The sequence below is a fragment of the Stenella coeruleoalba genome (assembly GCF_951394435.1).
Source record: "Stenella coeruleoalba genome assembly, chromosome: X".
In the NCBI taxonomy this organism is placed as follows: domain Eukaryota; kingdom Metazoa; phylum Chordata; class Mammalia; order Artiodactyla; family Delphinidae; genus Stenella; species Stenella coeruleoalba.
In genome coordinates, this window is record NC_137152.1 from 105,473,783 (window position 1) to 105,492,885 (window position 19,103).

Here is a 19,103-nt window from a genome sequence, read left to right on the forward strand (position 1 = left end):
CTATGTAAAGACTAAATGAAATGATGATGTGAAATGTCCAGAATGGGCAAATTGACAGAGACAGAAAGTAGATTAGTAGTTGCCTAAGGCTGGCGGGGATGAGGAATTGGAGAGTGACGGCTTAATGGGTACAGGGTTTCTATTTGGGGTGATGAAAAAGTTCTAGAACTAGATAGTGATGATCCTTACACATTTCTGTGATTGTATTAAAAACAGTTGAATAATAAACGTAAATAAGTGTATGATATATCTCAGTAAGTTATATGTCAACAAAGCTATTGTTAAAAAAAGATAAAATGAAGTGATATGTGTAAATGCTTAGAACAGTGCCTGGCACATAGTAAGTGCTCGGGAAGTGTTAGTGGCTGCTGTTGATATCATTAGTATTACAAATAGGATAGACCCTCATGGAGCTTATGTCTTGCAGGCGACTCGCTGACAGGCAGGCACTGCCCCTTCCTATATTAGATGAACAGTTCACTGGGCCCACTGACAGATGCAGAGGGCAGAGAATAAAGTCACAGCGTCAGGAGCCTTGAAGCAGCCCTTGGCAGCCGCCTGTAATGATTTAGTAAATGTCCATTTTTCCAGAAAGCAAATAACTTAGATCTTTCTTTTCTTATGTTCCATTTTCCTGAGAAAGAAACCATTGATAAGCAAAACTAAAATCAGGGGTCACCTCTCCACAGTGCCGGAAGCCCAGTCTCCAGGGTATGGCCCCTTTCAGGGTATGGCCAAGAATCAGAATACTCTCCGTAGTGTATACAGCAGTAGGAGTATAATGTTATGTACATGAAACTTATATAATGTTATAAACCAATGTTACTGCAATAAAAAAATTAAATAAAAAAATTTAAAAAAAGAATCAGTCTCCTGTCTCCTACACCACCTGCCCCAAGGCCGTGCGGAATCCTGAAGGACCTTCTGAGTCATCAGCAAAGAAAGTTCTGCTTCATCTGGTGCTGGTTGTCTTCTCATCTTTTGGAAAGTTCTTTGGAAAACCCTTCAAAACTCTGTTAACCAGAACATTCATCTTACATGGTCTCTTCATCACCGCAACTTTTTGCCTAAGTTGGAGTGTGCGATATATTTTTACTCTGAGTGTTGCCCTTGCAGAACATACAGACACAGATCCCTTCTAGATGTTCTGTTTTACTTGTTTTTATCTCTCTTAGGAAGTAAAAGTTAATGATCTGTACTTGAAAGAGCCAGCTAAAAATGATATTCAGAAATAAATACGACATGTTCAAATTGACATGCACTGAACTTTATTCCGCCTGACTTGAGGTAGTTGTTCTGTGGCCATACCTGAAGGTCACACTTTAAGCAGCAGTTGCCCATCTTCCTCTTTCCTTCCCATTTCTTTCTTTCTCCTAACACTTTGGTTTATAGGAGCTGGCAGCAAGTAAAGGGAGAAACTGAATTTTCAGCTCAGCCCTCTGCTGAATAAGAAGCAGGAGTTCATGGGATAGCAGGAGTCCCTGGAATTTGCTGGGGAATGGTGGCTCTATGGAGACATATTCCCCCCGCCCCCACGCCGGAAAAATGTTGCGTCAGTAAGACATCTGCCATCCCCTTAGCTGGAGCTGGACCGTGATAACCTTTTAGAATGTGGCGTGCGGGTCTGCTTAGGGGGAAAACAACTCTTCCTTTCTTCCTAGGGCCCGCTGTCATTGTTAAAATGTTTTGCTTACTCTGCACTCCTTGGATACTACAATACTAGAAATCCCTACCTTGCCCTATTTCTTGTTGGGTGGCGTGGAGAGATCTCAAAGCTTGTGAGGATGTGTGACTGCTAGGCTCAAGAGTGTCCTTGCAATGTGTAAGCACAACCATTGTGCCTACCGCATGCGCTGGGCAGTAGGTATGAGTGGGGATGACCAAAACCAGTGGAGGACACAAGTGAGGGAGAAGAGGAGTGAGAGCTGAGGTGAAGAGGCCCGGGATGGGCGCCAGGAGCCCTGGGTCTTAGTCCTAGCTCAGCCATTTTCTCACTGCAGGCACAGAGCAGCTAACTTGCAGGTTTGCCTGGTCCCGGACGGCCCCTGAGCAAGTGGACGCCTTGGGCTGTGTTGCCCTGGACAAATCATTTAACCTCTTATCTTGGAGGCTCAGTTTCCTCGTCTGTTCAAGGGTGTGATATTAGGTTTTCCTCTCTGGGTTGTTGGGAAGAACAAATCGAATATTAGAGAGAGTGTTTGGAAAAGGTGAAAGGGCCTCAGAGTGTAAAGGGTCATTATTGAAAATGCCTGGGCCTTTTCGGTGTCTTTCCTAAGTACGGGGAGATTGGAATTGCTGCCGTGGTAGACTTTTCTTCTTGCCTTAGTTGAATCTTTTTTCTGGTATTAATCTACATGTGCAAATAGATAATTTTTCTTGAGTTGGCCCATATGAGAATTAGTTTCAGTTGTTGGTGTCAGTACTATTCACAGTGAAGTTATTTGAACAATGTAGTCATCCAACTTGCAGAAGAGGCATTTTTGTTTTCTGTCCATCTCTCTATTGCTGTTCGGATATAGAGAGTATGGGGCCTGACTTTGCACCTTTTCAAATGACTTTGGGTGTTTATTCGGCTTGTGAATGCAGACTCTGTGGACGTGTTTCAAATGATGGGGTATGGATGTCTGTGGGGATTAGCTAGGGCACTGGATTCAGTCCAAAAAGCCTCTGTAGCCCACTGTGGAAGGCAGCGGGCGGCCCCTTCCCCCAGCCTCCACGTGGGAAGCTCGTGTCCGTGTGTCAGTATCAGGGCACAGGGCTCAACATTAAGAGAGCTTTCTTAAGAGGTGAAACTGACCTCAGACCTGACTCTCTCCACCTCTCCACAGTGCCGGAAGCCACCTAGTGACCCCCAGGAACCCACCAAGAAAAGCCCCAGGGGGGCTTCAGATTCAGGAAAAGAGCACAATGGAGTCAGGGTAAAGCACAAGCACCGGAAGCCAACAAAGCCGGAGTCCCAGTCTCCAGGAAAACGAGCCGATGGCCATGAGGAAGGTAGGCCCCGCGGGTCCTGGCCCTCTTGATGGGCTGCAGAGGGATCCCTATGGCGGGTGGAGGGGGAGGGGCTCTGCAACTGACCAGGAAAGTGAGACTTCCTCACTGTGGGAGAAAGATATAATTTGAAAAAAATATTTATTTATTTATTTGTTTGGCTGTGCCGGGTCTTAGTTGCGGCACACGGGATCTTCGTGCGGCGTGCGGGATCTAGTTCCCTGACCAGGGATTGAACCCGGGCCCCCTGCATTGGAAGCATGGAGTCTTAGCCACTGCACCAGCAGGGAAGTCCCAGGAGGAAGATATAATTGACACCTCTGAAATCTAAGCGGAGGGAGAAGGGAGACAGGAGTGGGGGCTTAATGCTGCTCACCCTGGTTGCTAGAATAAGGCACACTCTGAAGTGGTGCTTTTCAGATAGACAAGAGTCAGTCCTACAGCAGAGTAGCCAACCTATTACCCTGAAGTGGGTCTAGGCTCAGGGAAGAAATGGGTTTAATGAGGATTAAGACCAAATGGGGGTTATTTACACTGTTTTGTCTACCTTTGGTATATTTGGAAACTCCCATTATAAAAGTTAAAAATTAATAGCTAGTTAGCTAGAAGGGTTGGAGGAGTCCTAAACCCTTATTATTTAGGGACACACAGGATGTTTGGGTTGGGGAGGTGTGTACGTAACCCGTATGCTCTGCCACTAATAGTTCCTTGGCGCCCTCAGCAGAGAGAAGCCCGCGTATTCCTGCCCATAGTAGCCGGTGTTCGTAGCCTTGCCTGTCTGATGTGACCTGCCTCTCTCTAGTCTGTTCCTATATAGCAGTTTTCCGCCGTCCGCCGTTCCCTGCTCCCATCTTCCTGCCTTGCTCAATCCTCTGCGATTCGTGGAGGTTACCCTTCTCTGGGACCTGCTCCAGCTCAGTTATAACGCTGTGGAGGCGCAGCAGCCTCACAGTCGTCCAGACAACCGGGCCTTCCACTTTGTGGCGTGCCGGCGAATCGATGCCGTGCACTGCCTTTTTTGGTGTCAGCAAAAATGACCCAACTCCCAGTTTTCAAAAACCACCGGGAAAAGCTCCTTCTCTAAAAGAGATACGTAGGTGATAGCAGCATAAGGGAAATTAATAAATGTAATGCAGGGAGAACACAAACCCTCCCTTGAGTTCTCCATTTGAGCCTCTCGGGTTGGGAGGGTGGGGGAGGCTTTCCCGTCCTGAGACTCTGATTGTGATATCTCTGCCTTCTGCTCTCAAACCACACACCACTCCAGGTTCCTTGGAGAAGAAGGCAAAGAGCAGTTTCCGCGACTTCATCCCCGTGGTCCTGAGCACCCGGACGCGCAGTCAGTCTGGTGAGTGAGTCTGAGGCTGAGGCCCACCTTGGCACTCCTCTGCAGAGAGGTAGAAGTCTGGTCGAGCGACCTTGCCATTGGCCCAGGTGGAGAGTTGGGAATTTGATTCACTGTGCCAAGATGCCCAGCTCCTTGCAGAGACGAGAGAGCCCAGGGTAGGAGCTGGGTCGTTGCCCACGATTTTAGGATGATTTACTTAGCATTTCGTAACAGGGATTTGACATCTCTTGTTGGCAGCCAGTGGTGGAAAGAGGAAAGGCCTGTGCCACTCAGGAAAACTGATTCTACTCCAGGCTTTGGCATCTCGTGATTTTGGGGGCCAGTCTCTGGCACAAACATTTAACCTTTGGGCCTCTGTCCTCTTGCCCTGTGTGCCAGGTATCCAAATTGGAAATGGTCACTGAGTCGTCAGGGCCAGCAGAATCACCTCTGGTCCCCTGAACTTGTATTGGTCAACCCCCAGGGTCTAAAAAAGGATAGCCCTTTCTAGCTACTACTGTTGCCTGCTAGCCTCCAAGTTGGTACTTAGTGCTAGAAATGGTTGCCCCGGTTCACCCAGATTTCCATGCAACGTGGGTGGAATGGGGAAGCAGGGCACAGTGTAAACTCAGTTATCTGACATTCTATTAACGGGCACCTCAGCACGTGGAGAGCGCGGTGGTAATTGGGGCTCGTAATGACAGCCTGGAGGCCTCGAAAAATCCTGAAGTGTCCTCTGAATCATCAAAGAGCGATTACATTACAGCCGTTCCCATTTCAGTGTTAAACACATTGTAGTGTATTTGATTCTTTGGAAATTGGTGATCCCTGTGTGATCTCTGTGGTGATTCGTGTTAACCAGAATATTAGATTAACTAGAACACTTCGTTCCCTGCCTAGTCTGTATAATGGAAAGTTTCCTGGATATTTGCTGTCTTTAAGCAGTCTGACTGACTGACTTGAAGCTTTGGTCAAGAGCCACTGCCACCCTGTTGGCCTCGAACCTTTTCTTTGTTTTTTGGCTGCACCGCTAGGCTTGTGGAATCTTAGTTCCCCAACCAGGGGTTGAACCTGCGCCCTTGGCGGTGAAAGCGCGGAGTCCTAACCACTGGACCACCAGGGAATTCCCTCGAACCATTTCTTTCTTCTGCTGACCTCGCTTGGGTTTGGGGATTGTCGAGTTAATAGCCGGGCCTCGGGAGAAAGATGGTGGTATCTCAGAGCTGCTTCTGAGAAAGATGTCAGATCTCCTGGATCACTAAACCGGGCCAATTTAGGACTGTGTTTGTTGTTAGCAGAATTGAAGGCAGGCGTGGGAAGGAAAATGGCCTCTTGGCCGGGTGGCAGAGGAGGGTAGGAAAGGTCCCCTCATCCTGGGGTGGTGAGGAGAGGAGGGGGAAGTGCCTGCCCAACGGTGAGGAACAGCTGCAGTGGGGCAGGGGGTGGAGCTGGGGAGAAAGCTCCACCCCTGGACTCTTGGCTGCTCAGTAGGAGGTGGGGTCAATGACGGGAAGAGGGCGTGGCTGAGGAGCATTTGGGCGGGACTAACGCAGGCTGTGTCACAGGAAAGGGGCTCCTTCTTGCTTCACTCTTCCTGAGACTCTTTGGTGACAACTCTGCTTGCCCAGGGTGGCTCTGTCAGCAAGATTGGGGGGTCACATAGTGAGCACGGGCGGGAGCGTCATGTCAGTCTGCCCTCCCCCACCCCCTACTAAACCCTGTGGCTCTTTCCTGCCCCTCAGACAAGTCTTGGCACCTTATAAGCACTAAGTAAGAGTTTGTGGAATGAATGAAAGTGGCAGGGCAGCGTGGATGAGGAAGGGTGTGTGGTTTGGATACTTGATAGCTGTGTAATATATTGGACTCTGTAAAGCGCTTAAGGGTGAATTATCTCATTTGAGCCTCAGAACAGTCCTGTGAGGTCAGTAAGGCAGAGAACAGTATTCTCATTTTATAGACGAGGAGACAGAAGTGAAGGAACTTTCTGAGAGCATACAGCCAATAACTGGCAGAGCCTGAACTCGAACCCAGACCTTCAAACTCCTAATCCAGGGCACTTGCTTCGACACCGTACTCTTGGTCCTTTGAAGAGGTACCTGACCGTCCTCTGTACATCCCGTCCACAGGAAGCATCTGTAGCTCCTTTGCTGGCATGGCAGACAGTGACATGGGAAGCCAGGAAGTCTTCCCCACCGAGGAGGAAGAGGAGGTGACCCCCACCCCGGCCAAGCGTCGAAAGGTGAGAAAGACCCAACGGGACACCCAGTACCGCAGCCACCATGCCCAGGACAAGACCCTGCTGAGCCAGGGCCGCAGGCACCTGTGGCGAGCCCGAGAGATGCCCTGGAGGACAGAGGCTGCCCGGCAGATGTGGGACACCAACGAGGAGGAGGAGGAAGACGAGGAGGAGGGCCTGGTGAAGAGGAAGAAACGGAGACGGCAGAAGAGCCGAAAATACCAGACTGGGGAGTACCTGACTGAACAAGAAGAAGAGCAGCGGCGGAAAGGGAGAGCAGGTAAGGCCGGCCGGGGGCTGCTGCCCCAGGGAGCTGCTGCCCCCCGTCCCCAAACCACAGTGACTCTGGCTTCTGGGGACCCTCGGGCATCTTGGGTGTTCCCACCTCTGCCTCCTCTACGCCAGCCAAAGGCCTCTGCACCCAGAGAAACATGGTGCTATGAGCTCCAGCTGCCAGAGGGGGTCACTCAACTCCAGTCCCGAGGTCTTGGCTTGGGGTTGAGATTGAATGACATTGGACTGACCTACAGGTGAGCTGAGGACATGTAGCCCCGAGCTCTCCAATTTTTTATAAAAGTCTGGACCTGTGGGCAAGGCCACAGTGACGTCCTTGGTGTGGGACAACTCAATACCAGGGAGTTCTCTGGTTGGCTTGAGGGAGTCGGGTCTTTTGGGAGGTTGGGTTTTCTCTCCTAGAATCCTGGCTTCAAGAAGAAAGAGGGTATTGGCTGCCTTTCCTGGGATGCCTCCAGCCCCTAAACTAAAAAGAAGCACAATGGTTTCCTCAACCCAACAGAAGAACTTCAAGTAGAAGCGGGCACAACTTGGCTTTCTTAGTTAAAGCCACAAAGGTCATTAGGAGGCAGAGTGAAGCTTTCAGATGACATCATTTTTGTTGGACCTGCAGGCATCATTTTTGTTGGAAAAGCAGGCAGCCCAAGGAGAAAACACCAGGCTTTGTTTGGCCACGTTAGACGCTATAATATGTAATCATGGAGGCACAGACCGTCACCAAGGCTAATATCAGTTTGTTGGGCTAAGCGCTCTTCGGGCCCATTCCTATAGTGGATTTCTAGATGAGCAAAAAGCACGTCTCTGGGTTCAATGAGAACACCTCTGTCTCTCACTCTCTTTCTCTGACCTCTGCCCCTGAAACAACAATTGATTGGCTCCTATAATGTATTCATCCTGAGCTGCCGGTAAATATCTGCGGTCTCCATATTAGTGAAAACTGAATAACCACATGTGAGTGGGTAGTAGATTCTGGGTTTGCTATAATGCAAAGAAGGCTAAGCCTCATTTCCAGCTGTGTTTAAGTAGAGATATACACAATACCTATTCCCGCACTTAAGAGAGTGATCGAGCCAATTTTCATCAACCGTGTGAGAGCGTGGAGATGATTTTCCCAGTTCTCTGCCACAGCCATATGGATTGGTCAGGAGTGAGTTGTCAAGCAGTTGGCCTCAGCCACTTGTGTTAGGATGAAGAGGAGCTTTTGTACCACCCAGTCTTCTCTAATGAGATCTGGTTTCCTAGAAGCTTGGAAGCTTCTTATGGAACTTATCGGCTTTTGGAACCAGAAGGACCTTCGAGATTACCTGGCCCAGTTTTCCACTCAATGCGGAGATCTCCACAGCACTCTTGACAGGTAGCCTCAACCACCTCCAGGAGTATGGGAACGCCACTCAGCAAGGCATCCTGCTTGTCGTGGAGGCAGCTCCGGCTGTTGGAAAGTAGATCATTCTCCCTCCATGTGTGTCTACGGGTTTTGAGTTGAGTTTGTTGGCTTTGGCCTGTGGTCTGGTCACCTTCCTCTAGATCTGATGGTGACTCTTCATGAAGGAATTGCCTGGCAAACATCTCTTTTCTCCGAAAGCTCTGATCCCTCCTATTGCTACCCTCTTTCAGGTTGACATCAGAGAGTCAGGCAGAGACCAAACTAAACAGGTCACTTTACTCCTGTCTGGGCCTCATGATCTTTCCTTTCGTCCTTGGCTTGGGTCTCTCTCTTCTTGATTTGCGGAGGGGATAGGAAGAGCAATACACCTGCTACCTTCACCCTCTGTTCCTTTCTGTGCTACTGTGAGGCTGCTCCACCACAGTTGAATAAACTCCACAGCCTGCCCTGCCCTGAGTACACAGGGAAGGGGCTGCTGCTTTTCCTGTGGCGTTGAATGCTGTAATATGGCTTCCCTGTGTTTCCTGAGGTCCTCACAAGGCACGGTTCTGTTCCTTCCTCTTTTGCCTCAGCCCAAACTTGTTGCATCAAAAGGCCTGGTTGAGAACGTGCTGGCTGGAAGTGCCATTAGAAGCCATCCAACACAGCAGTTCTTAGACAGACGTGGGGACCCACTAGTGGGTTGGAGCTAGTTAGGAGGAAGGGGTGGTACGGCAGCTGGCCTTCTAAGAGCTGTGCATAACCTGCAGACAGTTCCTCATGCTGTAATGATGGTTCCTACATCCGGATCTGCCCTTGGCAATTTCACACGTAAGAGCGCGTGCAAAGGTCAGGGGAGGCGAGTTGAGAACGCTTGGATCTTGCTCAACCCCTTCGTTTCACAACCTGGAGAAACTGAGGCTGAAGTCACTCACTTCACAGACATACTGATCTTTTGCCGTGTACTAGGCATGGTGGCCAGGCCTGTGGGGGAGATAAAGAACACACGGGCATGGCCCTACCTAAAGAGCTTACACTTAAATAATACGATAATGATACCTTACTCTTTATAACACTTTATAAGGGGTTATGTGGGTTTTATGCTCCCCATTTTCCAGACATGGAAACTGAGGCTCAGGGAGATTATGAGCTGCCCTCAGCAGTCACACAGCTAGTGGCCAAGTCATGTAACAGTAATGCTAAGAGATAAGGATAAACTCAATCTGTCCCCCTACCTCTGGAGTTCAGGACTGACCCTGTGGGATGAGGCTCTTGGTAATGGAGTTCCCAGCAGGCCTTTTTGAAGCTGGAATGTGCTCTGTTCAGTGAGCTATGGCTAGAATTAGAGATGTTGCCCAGTGTGTCCCAGTGACTTGATTTCCAGCCATGGAGGGCAGCAGGTTTCTGTGATTGCCCACCAGTTAAGTCGGCCCATGGCAGCTTCTGGTTTCAGGGAGTTTCTGTGGCTTTGATCTTTGTGTGCTTGGAGAGAGACCAACAGGGCAGTCAGGCGGGTAGAGCTGAGGCTACGAAGGAAGCCTTCTACCATTTACTCCCCACCCCAGTATACTTCACATTTCACTTCAGCAGAGCTGCTAAATTTGTTTTCGTATTAGAGTGGAAAAAAAGACAAAGTGGGGAAAAGCTGAAAAGAAAGTTCTGATTTGCTCTGGGCTATGGGGAAATCCTTTTAAAATTACCCTCATCTTAGGGACAGCCAGATGGGCCACCCGCTGCTAGCAGGGCTGGGAGTTGTCTCCTGCGTGTAGAAGAGGGACTTTGATGCGGAAGCACAGTGTCCATTCGAGAAGCATTTAGTGGAATAGTCAGCACCGTGCCAGATATGGGTAGCGAATAGTTACACAACTTTGTACTGAGGTTCTAATCCCCAAAGTCCTCTGATTCAGCTTAGAGGAAGGCGTTGCTTTTCTGTGTTCCATTTCCCTGACATCCATTCTTTCCTGTTTCTTGCCTTTAGATTTAAAGGCCCGTAAGCAGAAGACTTCCTCCCAAAGTTCGGAGCACCGCCTCAGGAACAGGAACCTTCTCTTGCCCAACAAAGCCCAGGGGATTTCGGATTCACCAAATGGTTTCCTCCCAAATAACCTAGAGGAGCCAGCCTGCCTTGAAAATTCAGAAAAGCCATCAGGAAAACGAAAGTGCAAGACCAAGCACATGACGACGGTCTCAGAAGAGGCAAAGGTACATTACCAGCCAGGGGAGCTGTAGAGGAGGGGCATTGTGGCGGCCGGGGCCGGGCTAGGGTGGCACATTTTCCAGGCAGGCTCCTCAGTCGACAGTCTTCCGAGTGAGTGAGTACACCGTGGGGAGGGGGGGGGATCAAATTAACCCATATTTATTAAAATATTTTAAACTAGTTCTAGAAGGGTTGGGGTATGGATTTGAAGAATGGGAACTAAAGTTAGAGCTGACAAGAAGCATCTGCAAACTATGGGGTTTGGCCCATGATGGCTTTTCCTTGACAATCCTTGAATCTCCTTTGAGTCAGGGAAGAGCTAAAGAATATGGCAGGATGTTACCCTGAATAGCTTGTTAACATCCAATCAAGAAGCTTTTGTATGGGCTTAACTCACTGGAAACCGATCAGGGAGCTTTCTGAGTCAATCAAGGTAGAAAACAACTTACAGAAGCAAGGATGTTGATGTCCAGACAAAGGTTGCCTAAGGGTGGGGCTGAAGGAATTCTTCCACTTGGGCCGGTCATAGGTGGACTTCCCCAACCCCACTCCTCAGTTCCTTTGCTTGTCATGGAAGCAGAGGAGCAGGTAAGTGGGCGCTCACCGATCAATAGCTAGGCAAGCGTTCTAGAACCCCTGTGCAAAATTGACGTCTCTTTTGGGTCTGATGTTCATGGCACTGGCGTTGAGTTCCGCATTGCACAGTTCAAAAAAAAATGACACCGTCCTTATCCTGGGTGAGCTGTACATTTGAGAGGAGTGAGGTTCAGGTTCAAATGTTTACCTGTAATATGTGTTTGTCATGACAACTAAAAAAAAGGTCATATTGGGCTTGTTTTGGTGGTTGTGATCCTTATGGTTCTCTCCAGCTCCAGAGCAGGGGTCCCTGTGTGGCACTGGCAAAAGGTAGGAGACCCAAGTGCTTGAGTCTCCCCTCCTTTCCCCTTCCTTCTTCTGGAATCTGGTTCCAGCTCAAACAAAGTACTCAAGCCTATTTCTTCATCTTTAAAAATGGAGATGATACTTCATGTCCTTTCCATCTCAAGAGGGTGCTTGGGGGAAGAAAGGAGGCAACGGATGTGAAGGGCTTTGAGAACAGTAAAGTGCTCTCTCTGAGGCTGGTGTACATCCTCGAGCTTCAGGCCGAGGTAAGAACGAGGGGACAGAGGCTCGGAGAGGCAAGGTAGCAGTGCCAGTTCCCTGGGACCTAGGGGAAGGAGAAGGGGAAGGAAGGAGGGGGCCTAGGAAGGAGAGGGGAAGTCTGGTCTGTGCCGGGTGCTCTGCTTGCATGATTGCTCTTAATTCCCACAGTAGCTGTCCTCATTCTATGGTGAGGAAACTGAGGCTTGGGGAGGTTAGGGGACTTGTTCGAGGTTACTCGGTGACCCGAGTGAGAGACTTGGGGTGTGAGGCCGGCCTGGCTGCCCCTGGCGCACGCCCCCCACTCTTTGCCTATGTCTCCACCCTGTGGATAGGTGGCTTCTGTCTATCCGGGGGACACTGGGGGAGGGGGCAGCTGGGCAGGGAGACACTGCAACCCTGAGCAGCTCTGGCGAAAGCTGGGCGTCCCCCTCCCCTGCTCTTCCCCACACGCTCAGATGACCCCGTCCCACGCAAAGGTGACCAGCCGCCTCGCGTTCAGCAGCACGCGCTGATGCCTCTGTCTGGTTATTCTGCCTGGCGGTGTGCCCACCGAAGTGTTCTCCCAGAGAGGTTTTCTCCCTTCACAGGGCCTCCCTTTCTCCCTCCCACCTTTCTTTCTCTCCTAGTCACCACCACCTGCTCCAGTTGCCCCCATGGCACAGTGCTTTGTAGTGGGAAGCAAGGTGGTGGGAGGGCGGGGGACGCACCTGCAACACTAAAGCTGGGGCATCGGCCAAAGGCTTCTTCCCGCAGGGGCTCCGAGCCAGGGAGGAAGGGGGGAGGGGGAGGTGGTCCCCATTTGCTGTTGCTCCTCCCTCAGGCAGCCTCCCTTGTCTCTGGCAGCCTCCCTTGTCTCTGGCAGCTCTGGCGCCTAGAAGGAGAGTCACCCTTTGGCTCCTGGCTTGGCTTAGCAAAAACCTGGGTACTTTACCCAGCATCCTCCAGTATCACCATAATGCACCTCTATCCTCCCGGCAATAAAGCAGCATTCTACACTCATAGCCGGTGCCTTCCTGCCAGCTGTCGTACCTCTCTGCCCTTCTGGGATGTGGACGTATAGCAGCTCTTGTCTTGGGATTTACCAGAGGAAACAAATGCCCTGGGACCTTGTCTTTTCCCTGCTGCCATTCCTTTCCTGGCTTCGTGTCTTTCTAGGCAACTCTTCTGGCTGCCCAGGGCTCTATATATAGCTGCCTTGGATCAAGTCAACAAATGCTTGTTGCAGCGATGTGCCCAACCCCGAGTTAAGTGCTGTAAGGAACAAAAGGGAAGATGAAAATGTGAACCCTGACCCCGGGGAGCTTCAAACGTAGCAGGGGAGGCCAGACTTGTCTGTGAGACAACCAGAGGAAATTGACAGTCAGACATAAGGCATTGGATTATGTGATTCAGACTAGGTGTTCTGGGTGTTGCAGAGAAAGAGGGCAGTGGGGACCAGAGTGTTGTAGAATGTTGTAGAAGACACAGGATTTAAGTGAGACTTTGATGCTCTGAGGGACTTGGGGAAGTGTGATGTATTAGTTATCTGTTGCAGTGCAACAAACTACCCTAAGATTTAGCAGCTTAGCCCAACAATAAACATGTATTATCTCGTACACTTTCTGGGGGTCAGGAATTCAGGAGCAGCTTCGCTGTGTCTGGTTTGGGGTCTCCCATGCCTGAAGTTGCAGTCATGGTGTCAGCCAGGGCTCCATTCATCTGAAGGCTTGACTGGGGCTGGAGGATCTGCTTCTAGAGTGGCTCCCTCACATGGTGGCAAGTTGATGCTTGTTGTTGGCAGGAGGCCTCCTTTGCTTGCCCCGTGGGCCTCTCTAAAGGGATGCTTGAGTGTCCTCATGACTTGGCAGCTGGCTTCCTCCAGAACGAGTGATCCAAAAGAGAGCAAAGCAGAAGCAACATTGTCTTTTAGGACCTAGCCTTGGAAGTCACACACCGTCCTGTCTGCCTTCTCCTGTTGGCTACACAGATCAGTCCTCTCCAGTGCAGAAGGGGGCTACACAAGAGCATGAATTTCAGGAGGTGGGGATCATCAGGGACCATCTTAAAAGTCTGATGAGGGTACATTCTTGTCCTCGGGCCCCCCAATGATTCATACCCTTCCACATGCAAGTCATACCCTCCTCTCCCAAGGCCCCCCCCAAAGTCTTGTCCACTTATGGTATCAACTCCAGGTTTCTAATCTCATCATCTAACTTAGGTCCAGGTGCAGATGAGGCGCCTTGGGTCTGGTTCCTCTAGTACAGCTCCTCGAACACAGTTCCTCCCCATCTGAAGTCCCCTCCCTTCATCTGAAAGAGACAAGTTACCTGCCCCTATAGACTCACTAAACAGTGCTGGGCCAGGCATGGGAACTTTCTCTAGACATTCCAGTTCAAGATGGGAGGATAAAGGAGACATGCAGGGGTCATTCATGAGGAAAGGACACTAACGTTTTGTGAGCACCCACCTTGGGCATTGTTCTGGAGCTGCTCTAGTTCATTATCTCAAAGACCCCGCAAGGGAAAAAGTGAGGCTCCGAGAGGTTGGGTCTTGCCCCAGGTCTTGTATCTAGTGGCTGGCAGAGGCAGGATTCAAAAGCCGGTCTGTCTGCTTCGTGGGCTTGATCGCTTTCCACCAGCCCAGCGGGGCGTGAGTGTGATCGGGGACACAGTGTGATGAGAGGTGGGAAAAGCCTGGTGAGGGCTGGATGTGGGGGAAAGGTTTTTGCAACACGAGTGAAGGCTTCCACAGCCGTGCCTCTTTAGTCAAAGCTAGCTGTCTCCACTTCTCTTTACTCTGAGAGTTTGCTCCCACTTATTTATCGAGATGACTTGTAAAAACCGCAATAAACGGGGACCGAGGCAGGTAAAGACGGCATGCAGAGTGCTTGAGAGAGGCTGGGATGTCTCCTCAACCTGTGCTTTCCAATCCCATCATTATTCCTTGGTTTCTGGGGTTGAGGACTTGAGCCCCTTAGCATCTGCTCACCAGGTAGAAATGAGTGAGGACCTGTGCTGATCTAGGACTGCGTCTCTGCTTTCCAGGGCAAAGGGCGTTGGAGCCAGCAGAAGACACGATCTCCCAAATCTCCCACCCTAGCGAAACCCACAGAGCCATGCACGCCCTCCAAGTCCCGAAGTGCTGGCCCAGAGGAGGCCTCCGAGTCACCCGCAGCCCGGCAGATCCCCCCAGAGGCTCGTCGGCTCATAGTGAACAAAAATGCTGGCGAGACCCTCCTGCAGCGGGCGGCCCGTCTTGGCTATAAGGTAAGGAGCACCCCCCCAGCCACAGGATGCCATTGCCCGAGCATCTGTGGAGAAGCTTCTCCCCATTGGCTCTTCTGTGGCCTGGGCAAGGCTTGGTTTGGGGCTTGAGCCCAGGCTGGCCTCCTCCTACTGCGCAGACGGCCTCTGGGGCCGCCTTGACCCTGGCGTGGTGTGTGGGAACGCAAACCCTTTTGAAAGGCAATTTAGGATGAACAGAATTGAAATGGTAACACAGTATCATCCAGTACATTCCTAGGCCAGAAATGGGATTTGGGGGTTTTTATGTCGTCTTGAATTTCCCTGTGCCGTGGCTCCCCCACTCAGAGAGGGACAGGGGTGATCATCGCTCACTCTTTACGTCCCTCTCCAGCTTCCCCTCGTTTTGGCTTCTGGTAGTGGGGGAGTCAGGAGTACATTGGAGGGGCAGAGATGAGCTCACCCCACCTCATGCTACTTCCCTATGGATCGAAAAGAAATTAGGAAAGGAAGCTGGTGTTTATTTTGTCGTGTTGAGTTCTCATTACATCGTGTCCTTTCATCTTCACCGTAAGCCTATGGCAGTAGATTTTATTAACCCCATTTTATAGGTGAGAAAATCAGGGGTTAGCACTGTTAAGTGATACATCCACAATCACTCAGCTACTACGTACATGTGAGTCTGAATTCACACCAAAGTCTTTTTGATTCCCAAATGCCAGGGTAGGGGTAGAAGCCTGACTCATTTGCCATCATGCAGTTACCTGGTTGGACATTTTTGTTGATATGAGCTCCTTGACCATGTGCCTTTGCCCGCCACACCAATTATTTCCCCAGGATTTGCTCTGAAGGGTGGAGCTGCTGGGCTTCAGAGTAGGCCCTCTTTTCTTTTAAGGCTTCCGACACCCATAACTGACTCATTTAAAGACAGCTGCACTCCCAGCCAGCCTGGTTGGCATGGGAGAGCCGCTTTGACAGTGTCTTACTGGCAAACCACGTATCTGTCTCGAGCACCTCGTGTGGGGGCCTGGGTAGCTGCCAAGGGAGATCGAAAGAAAAAATGATGACCAACGCTTGCCCTTTAAGTGAACTTCTTTTACCTGGGGCCAAACCAGCCAACAGGAAACCACAGGCCAACCAATCAGGATGGGGCAAGAGCAAGTTGGACAGCCTGTCATGGGAGGGAGGGAGGGAGGAGTAGTCTGAGGCCTGGAGGAAGAGGCAACATCTGCACTGATGAGGAGGGTAGGGGGCCTTGTGGTCCCCTGGGTAGAGGCAGCGGGCACACGCAGGCTTGCGCGCTCGCTAGCTCTAGCCAGCCAGCCAGCCAGTGAGCTAGCTGTCAGTCAGGACGGCTGAGTCCCATCTCACCAGGCCCTGGGCGAGCTGATGAGAGGCCCCTGGTAGCTGCTGTCAGCCTCTTTCCCTCAGAAGAGGGGCTGCCTCTCCCCTCCCCGTCAGCGTATTCACCAGCTTCATCCTAGACTAGCTAGGCAGCTTCTAGGCCTGGAGTCCCGCTTCTGGTCCTGTCGTCTCAGCCCAGGGAAGCTAATCACTACTATGGATGAGTGACCTTACTGGCTTATCCTTGGAACAGTCTTGATTTGAGGGGAGGCCTGGAATTGACTGCCCAGGGATAAACATCCAGCGATAGTACTTAAAACAATTAAAACCAGCATCCAGGGATAGTACTTAAACCAATTCTTTCTTCCTTGTTCTCAAATTACTGCCAGGGGCTGTGCTTGCCAGCACATGTCTCATTTCTTTGGTCTGGGGCTGTCTCAAAAAGCCCCAGACTACAGAAAGAGTGCTCAGACACTTGAGGCCTGAGGGTTTAAGCTCTGGGTGGGCAGGTGAGCCTCTCTGAGGGCCTCAGCCAGCAAACCACACCCAGACGAGTGTTCTCGGTCATTAGAACTGCCTCCCCGTGGCTGAGGACACGGCCGGAAGTTGAGCCGCTGGCGATGGCACCTCAGGACTGATTTTGTTGGCAAAAGATTTTGAGATTTGCCTGTCAGTCTCTGGACTAAAGAGCAGGTTCTGAGACTCTTTGGACAGTTGGAGAGCTTCAGACCTAACTAGGGTGATTTCCAGAGTTTGGCCTCTGTTTGCTCACGGCGCTCTCCCTGTTCCCACAGGACGTTGTTCTCTACTGCCTCCAGAAAGACAGTGAAGATGTGAATCACCGTGACAACGCTGGCTACACGGCCCTGCACGAGGCCTGCTCCCGGGGCTGGACTGACATCCTGAACATCCTGCTGGAGCACGGTGCCAACGTAAACTGCAGCGCGCAGGACGGCACGAGGCAAGAAGGCTGCTCCCCTTACCCCCCGCCGCCTCCCAACTCCCCGCTCAGCCCCTCCCTCAAGAGAACCTGCCCCAGTTCGGACCGGTTTAGGGCAAGGCTGGATGAGTTCCTGCTGGCCAGTCCACGTTGGTCACTGAGGGGAGGCTGGTGTTGTCTAGGGATCATCCTGTGCACCTGTCTCAGGCAGAATCTCGGGCTTTAGGAATGGGAGGTTGACCTTAGGGTAACATCCCAGATTTGATTCTTGAGTTGATCTCTGTATACTTAAAAAAAAAAAAAAAGACACCTGCCATTGTCTTAAAGAAATTGCACCCATTCTCCTGTGCTCTATTCGAGGGCCTACTTCCTGAGTGAAACTGACACAAGTTGCATACCGAGTGGGGGGACTTGGGTCAGAGGGTGTAGGCTCCGCTTGGCCACCGGCCTGGTGTGTGGAGCAGCCCTGCTCATCCCTGCTCTGGGGCAATCATCTGGGTTTTTCCATTCATATCCCCCAGCATCTGCTCTAAGTTTATCCTCAGTCAGGGACCTGTTCTCTCCTGAGCTCCAGAGCTAACAGCGGAGCTCCGTTGTGCCACGGGGACTGTCCCGTCATGGTGGGGGAAAGATAAGAGAGAGAAATGGGAGGGAGGAGAAAGGTAGGGATAGAGGACAGTGCAGGCCAGCAAGTGGTTCCCCTGCCCTAAGTCTTACCCACGTTACACTGGGGTCAGCTCAGTTTGCTTTCCCTGATGAGGTGGCCTGAGGCCTAGACACCCAGGTTCCCACTTGGGCCCTGCTGTTCTCACCCTGTATCACCTCGCAGGCCAGTTCATGATGCGGTGGTCAACGACAACCTGGAAACCATCTGGCTCTTGCTGTCCTACGGGGCTGACCCCACGCTGGCCACCTACTCGGGACAGACGGCCATGAAGCTGGCCAGTAGCGACACCATGAAGCGCTTTCTGAGTGGTGAGTACGACCCAGACTCAAAACCTCGTTCCTGGGGCTGGCCTCTGATCCCTGAGCTCCCGAGATGCCCTTCATCTTCCTCCATCTCAAGCACCTCCTGTGAGGGGTGTCAGCCCTCTTCACGGGCTTTCCTTCTGGTGGCTCAGAAATCTCTGTGAACTTTAAAAAGTCAGAAGGTCGCTTCCTCTTGTCCCTGTGCTTTGAGCGTCCACGTCACACACATCCTCTTCAGGGCCCTGGTAGCCCGCGGGGACCCATTTCCCCGTTTGGTATGTGGGGAGGCCTCCCTGTGGACAGCAGCCCCACTAGTAGATTTAGTTGGGGGCAAAATGTGTGGACTTGTGCTTTGAATGCTATGTCGGTTGCAAAGAAGTGACACTTAACATTTTGCTTTTGTTTTTGCACTTTGTATTTTCTCCCTGTTGGTGGTCAAAGTCCAACCCTTGGGACCCCTCCGATACTTTATTCCTGACACTCTGTGGTAACTCTGATGTTCCCTCTGCATCCTCCTGTTCCTTTCTCTTCCTCCCTCACCTGCCCCCTCTGGAAAAGTAGTGTTAAGGCCCATGGCAAGGGCCACAAGCCAACTTGCCTTTATTTTCTTATTAGCGGATGACAGCTGTTTGTCTGCAGTTAGATAGCTCTGGCGAGTTGGGCAGCAGGGAGGAGGGAAGGAGGGAAGTCTAGCTTGGGCATGCTCAGTGGGAATCTCCTCAGACTTGACCTCCGAATGAAGGAACCCCGCCTCCTTCGTGACATCACAGCTTGGCCCTTGCGCTAGCAGTGACTTCTTCGGGCTGCCTGAGCGGCACTTGGTCAGATGGAGCAGCTGGGAGTTGTGTCGCTGATCCTCCTCGGAGGCTTCAGTGTTTGTGGTTCAGCGCCTCTCACCTGGAAGCCCACAGGGTCAAGGATTTGCCCGAGGCTGCTCCCTCTCTCCTGGGCTGTGGCCTCAGCCCCGAACTCTCCCCCCATGCCCCCACGCCCCCCCCCACGCCTCCCCCAATACAGTCCTGGGCTCCCAATCAGGGGCTCATTTGTTTATTGAACAAAGGTTAACTAGGTGGCTGAT

At 51.3% G+C, this 19,103-nt stretch overlaps 1 protein-coding gene across 3 annotated transcripts in view; it reads left to right on the forward strand.

Moving 5' to 3' along the window:
* BCORL1 (BCL6 corepressor like 1) overlaps nucleotides 1–19,103 on the forward strand; it is a 60,380-nt gene that overhangs the window by 30,104 nt on the left and 11,173 nt on the right. For all 3 annotated transcript variants that reach the window (XM_079910903.1, XM_079910902.1, XM_079910904.1), the window contains 7 exons: nucleotides 2,829–2,994; nucleotides 4,259–4,339; nucleotides 6,445–6,834; nucleotides 10,190–10,413; nucleotides 14,575–14,796; nucleotides 16,911–17,077; nucleotides 17,886–18,031. In XM_079910903.1, coding sequence (XP_079767029.1) covers nucleotides 2,829–2,994; nucleotides 4,259–4,339; nucleotides 6,445–6,834; nucleotides 10,190–10,413; nucleotides 14,575–14,796; nucleotides 16,911–17,077; nucleotides 17,886–18,031 — 1,396 coding nt within the window. The remainder of the gene's footprint in view (nucleotides 1–2,828; nucleotides 2,995–4,258; nucleotides 4,340–6,444; nucleotides 6,835–10,189; nucleotides 10,414–14,574; nucleotides 14,797–16,910; nucleotides 17,078–17,885; nucleotides 18,032–19,103) is intronic.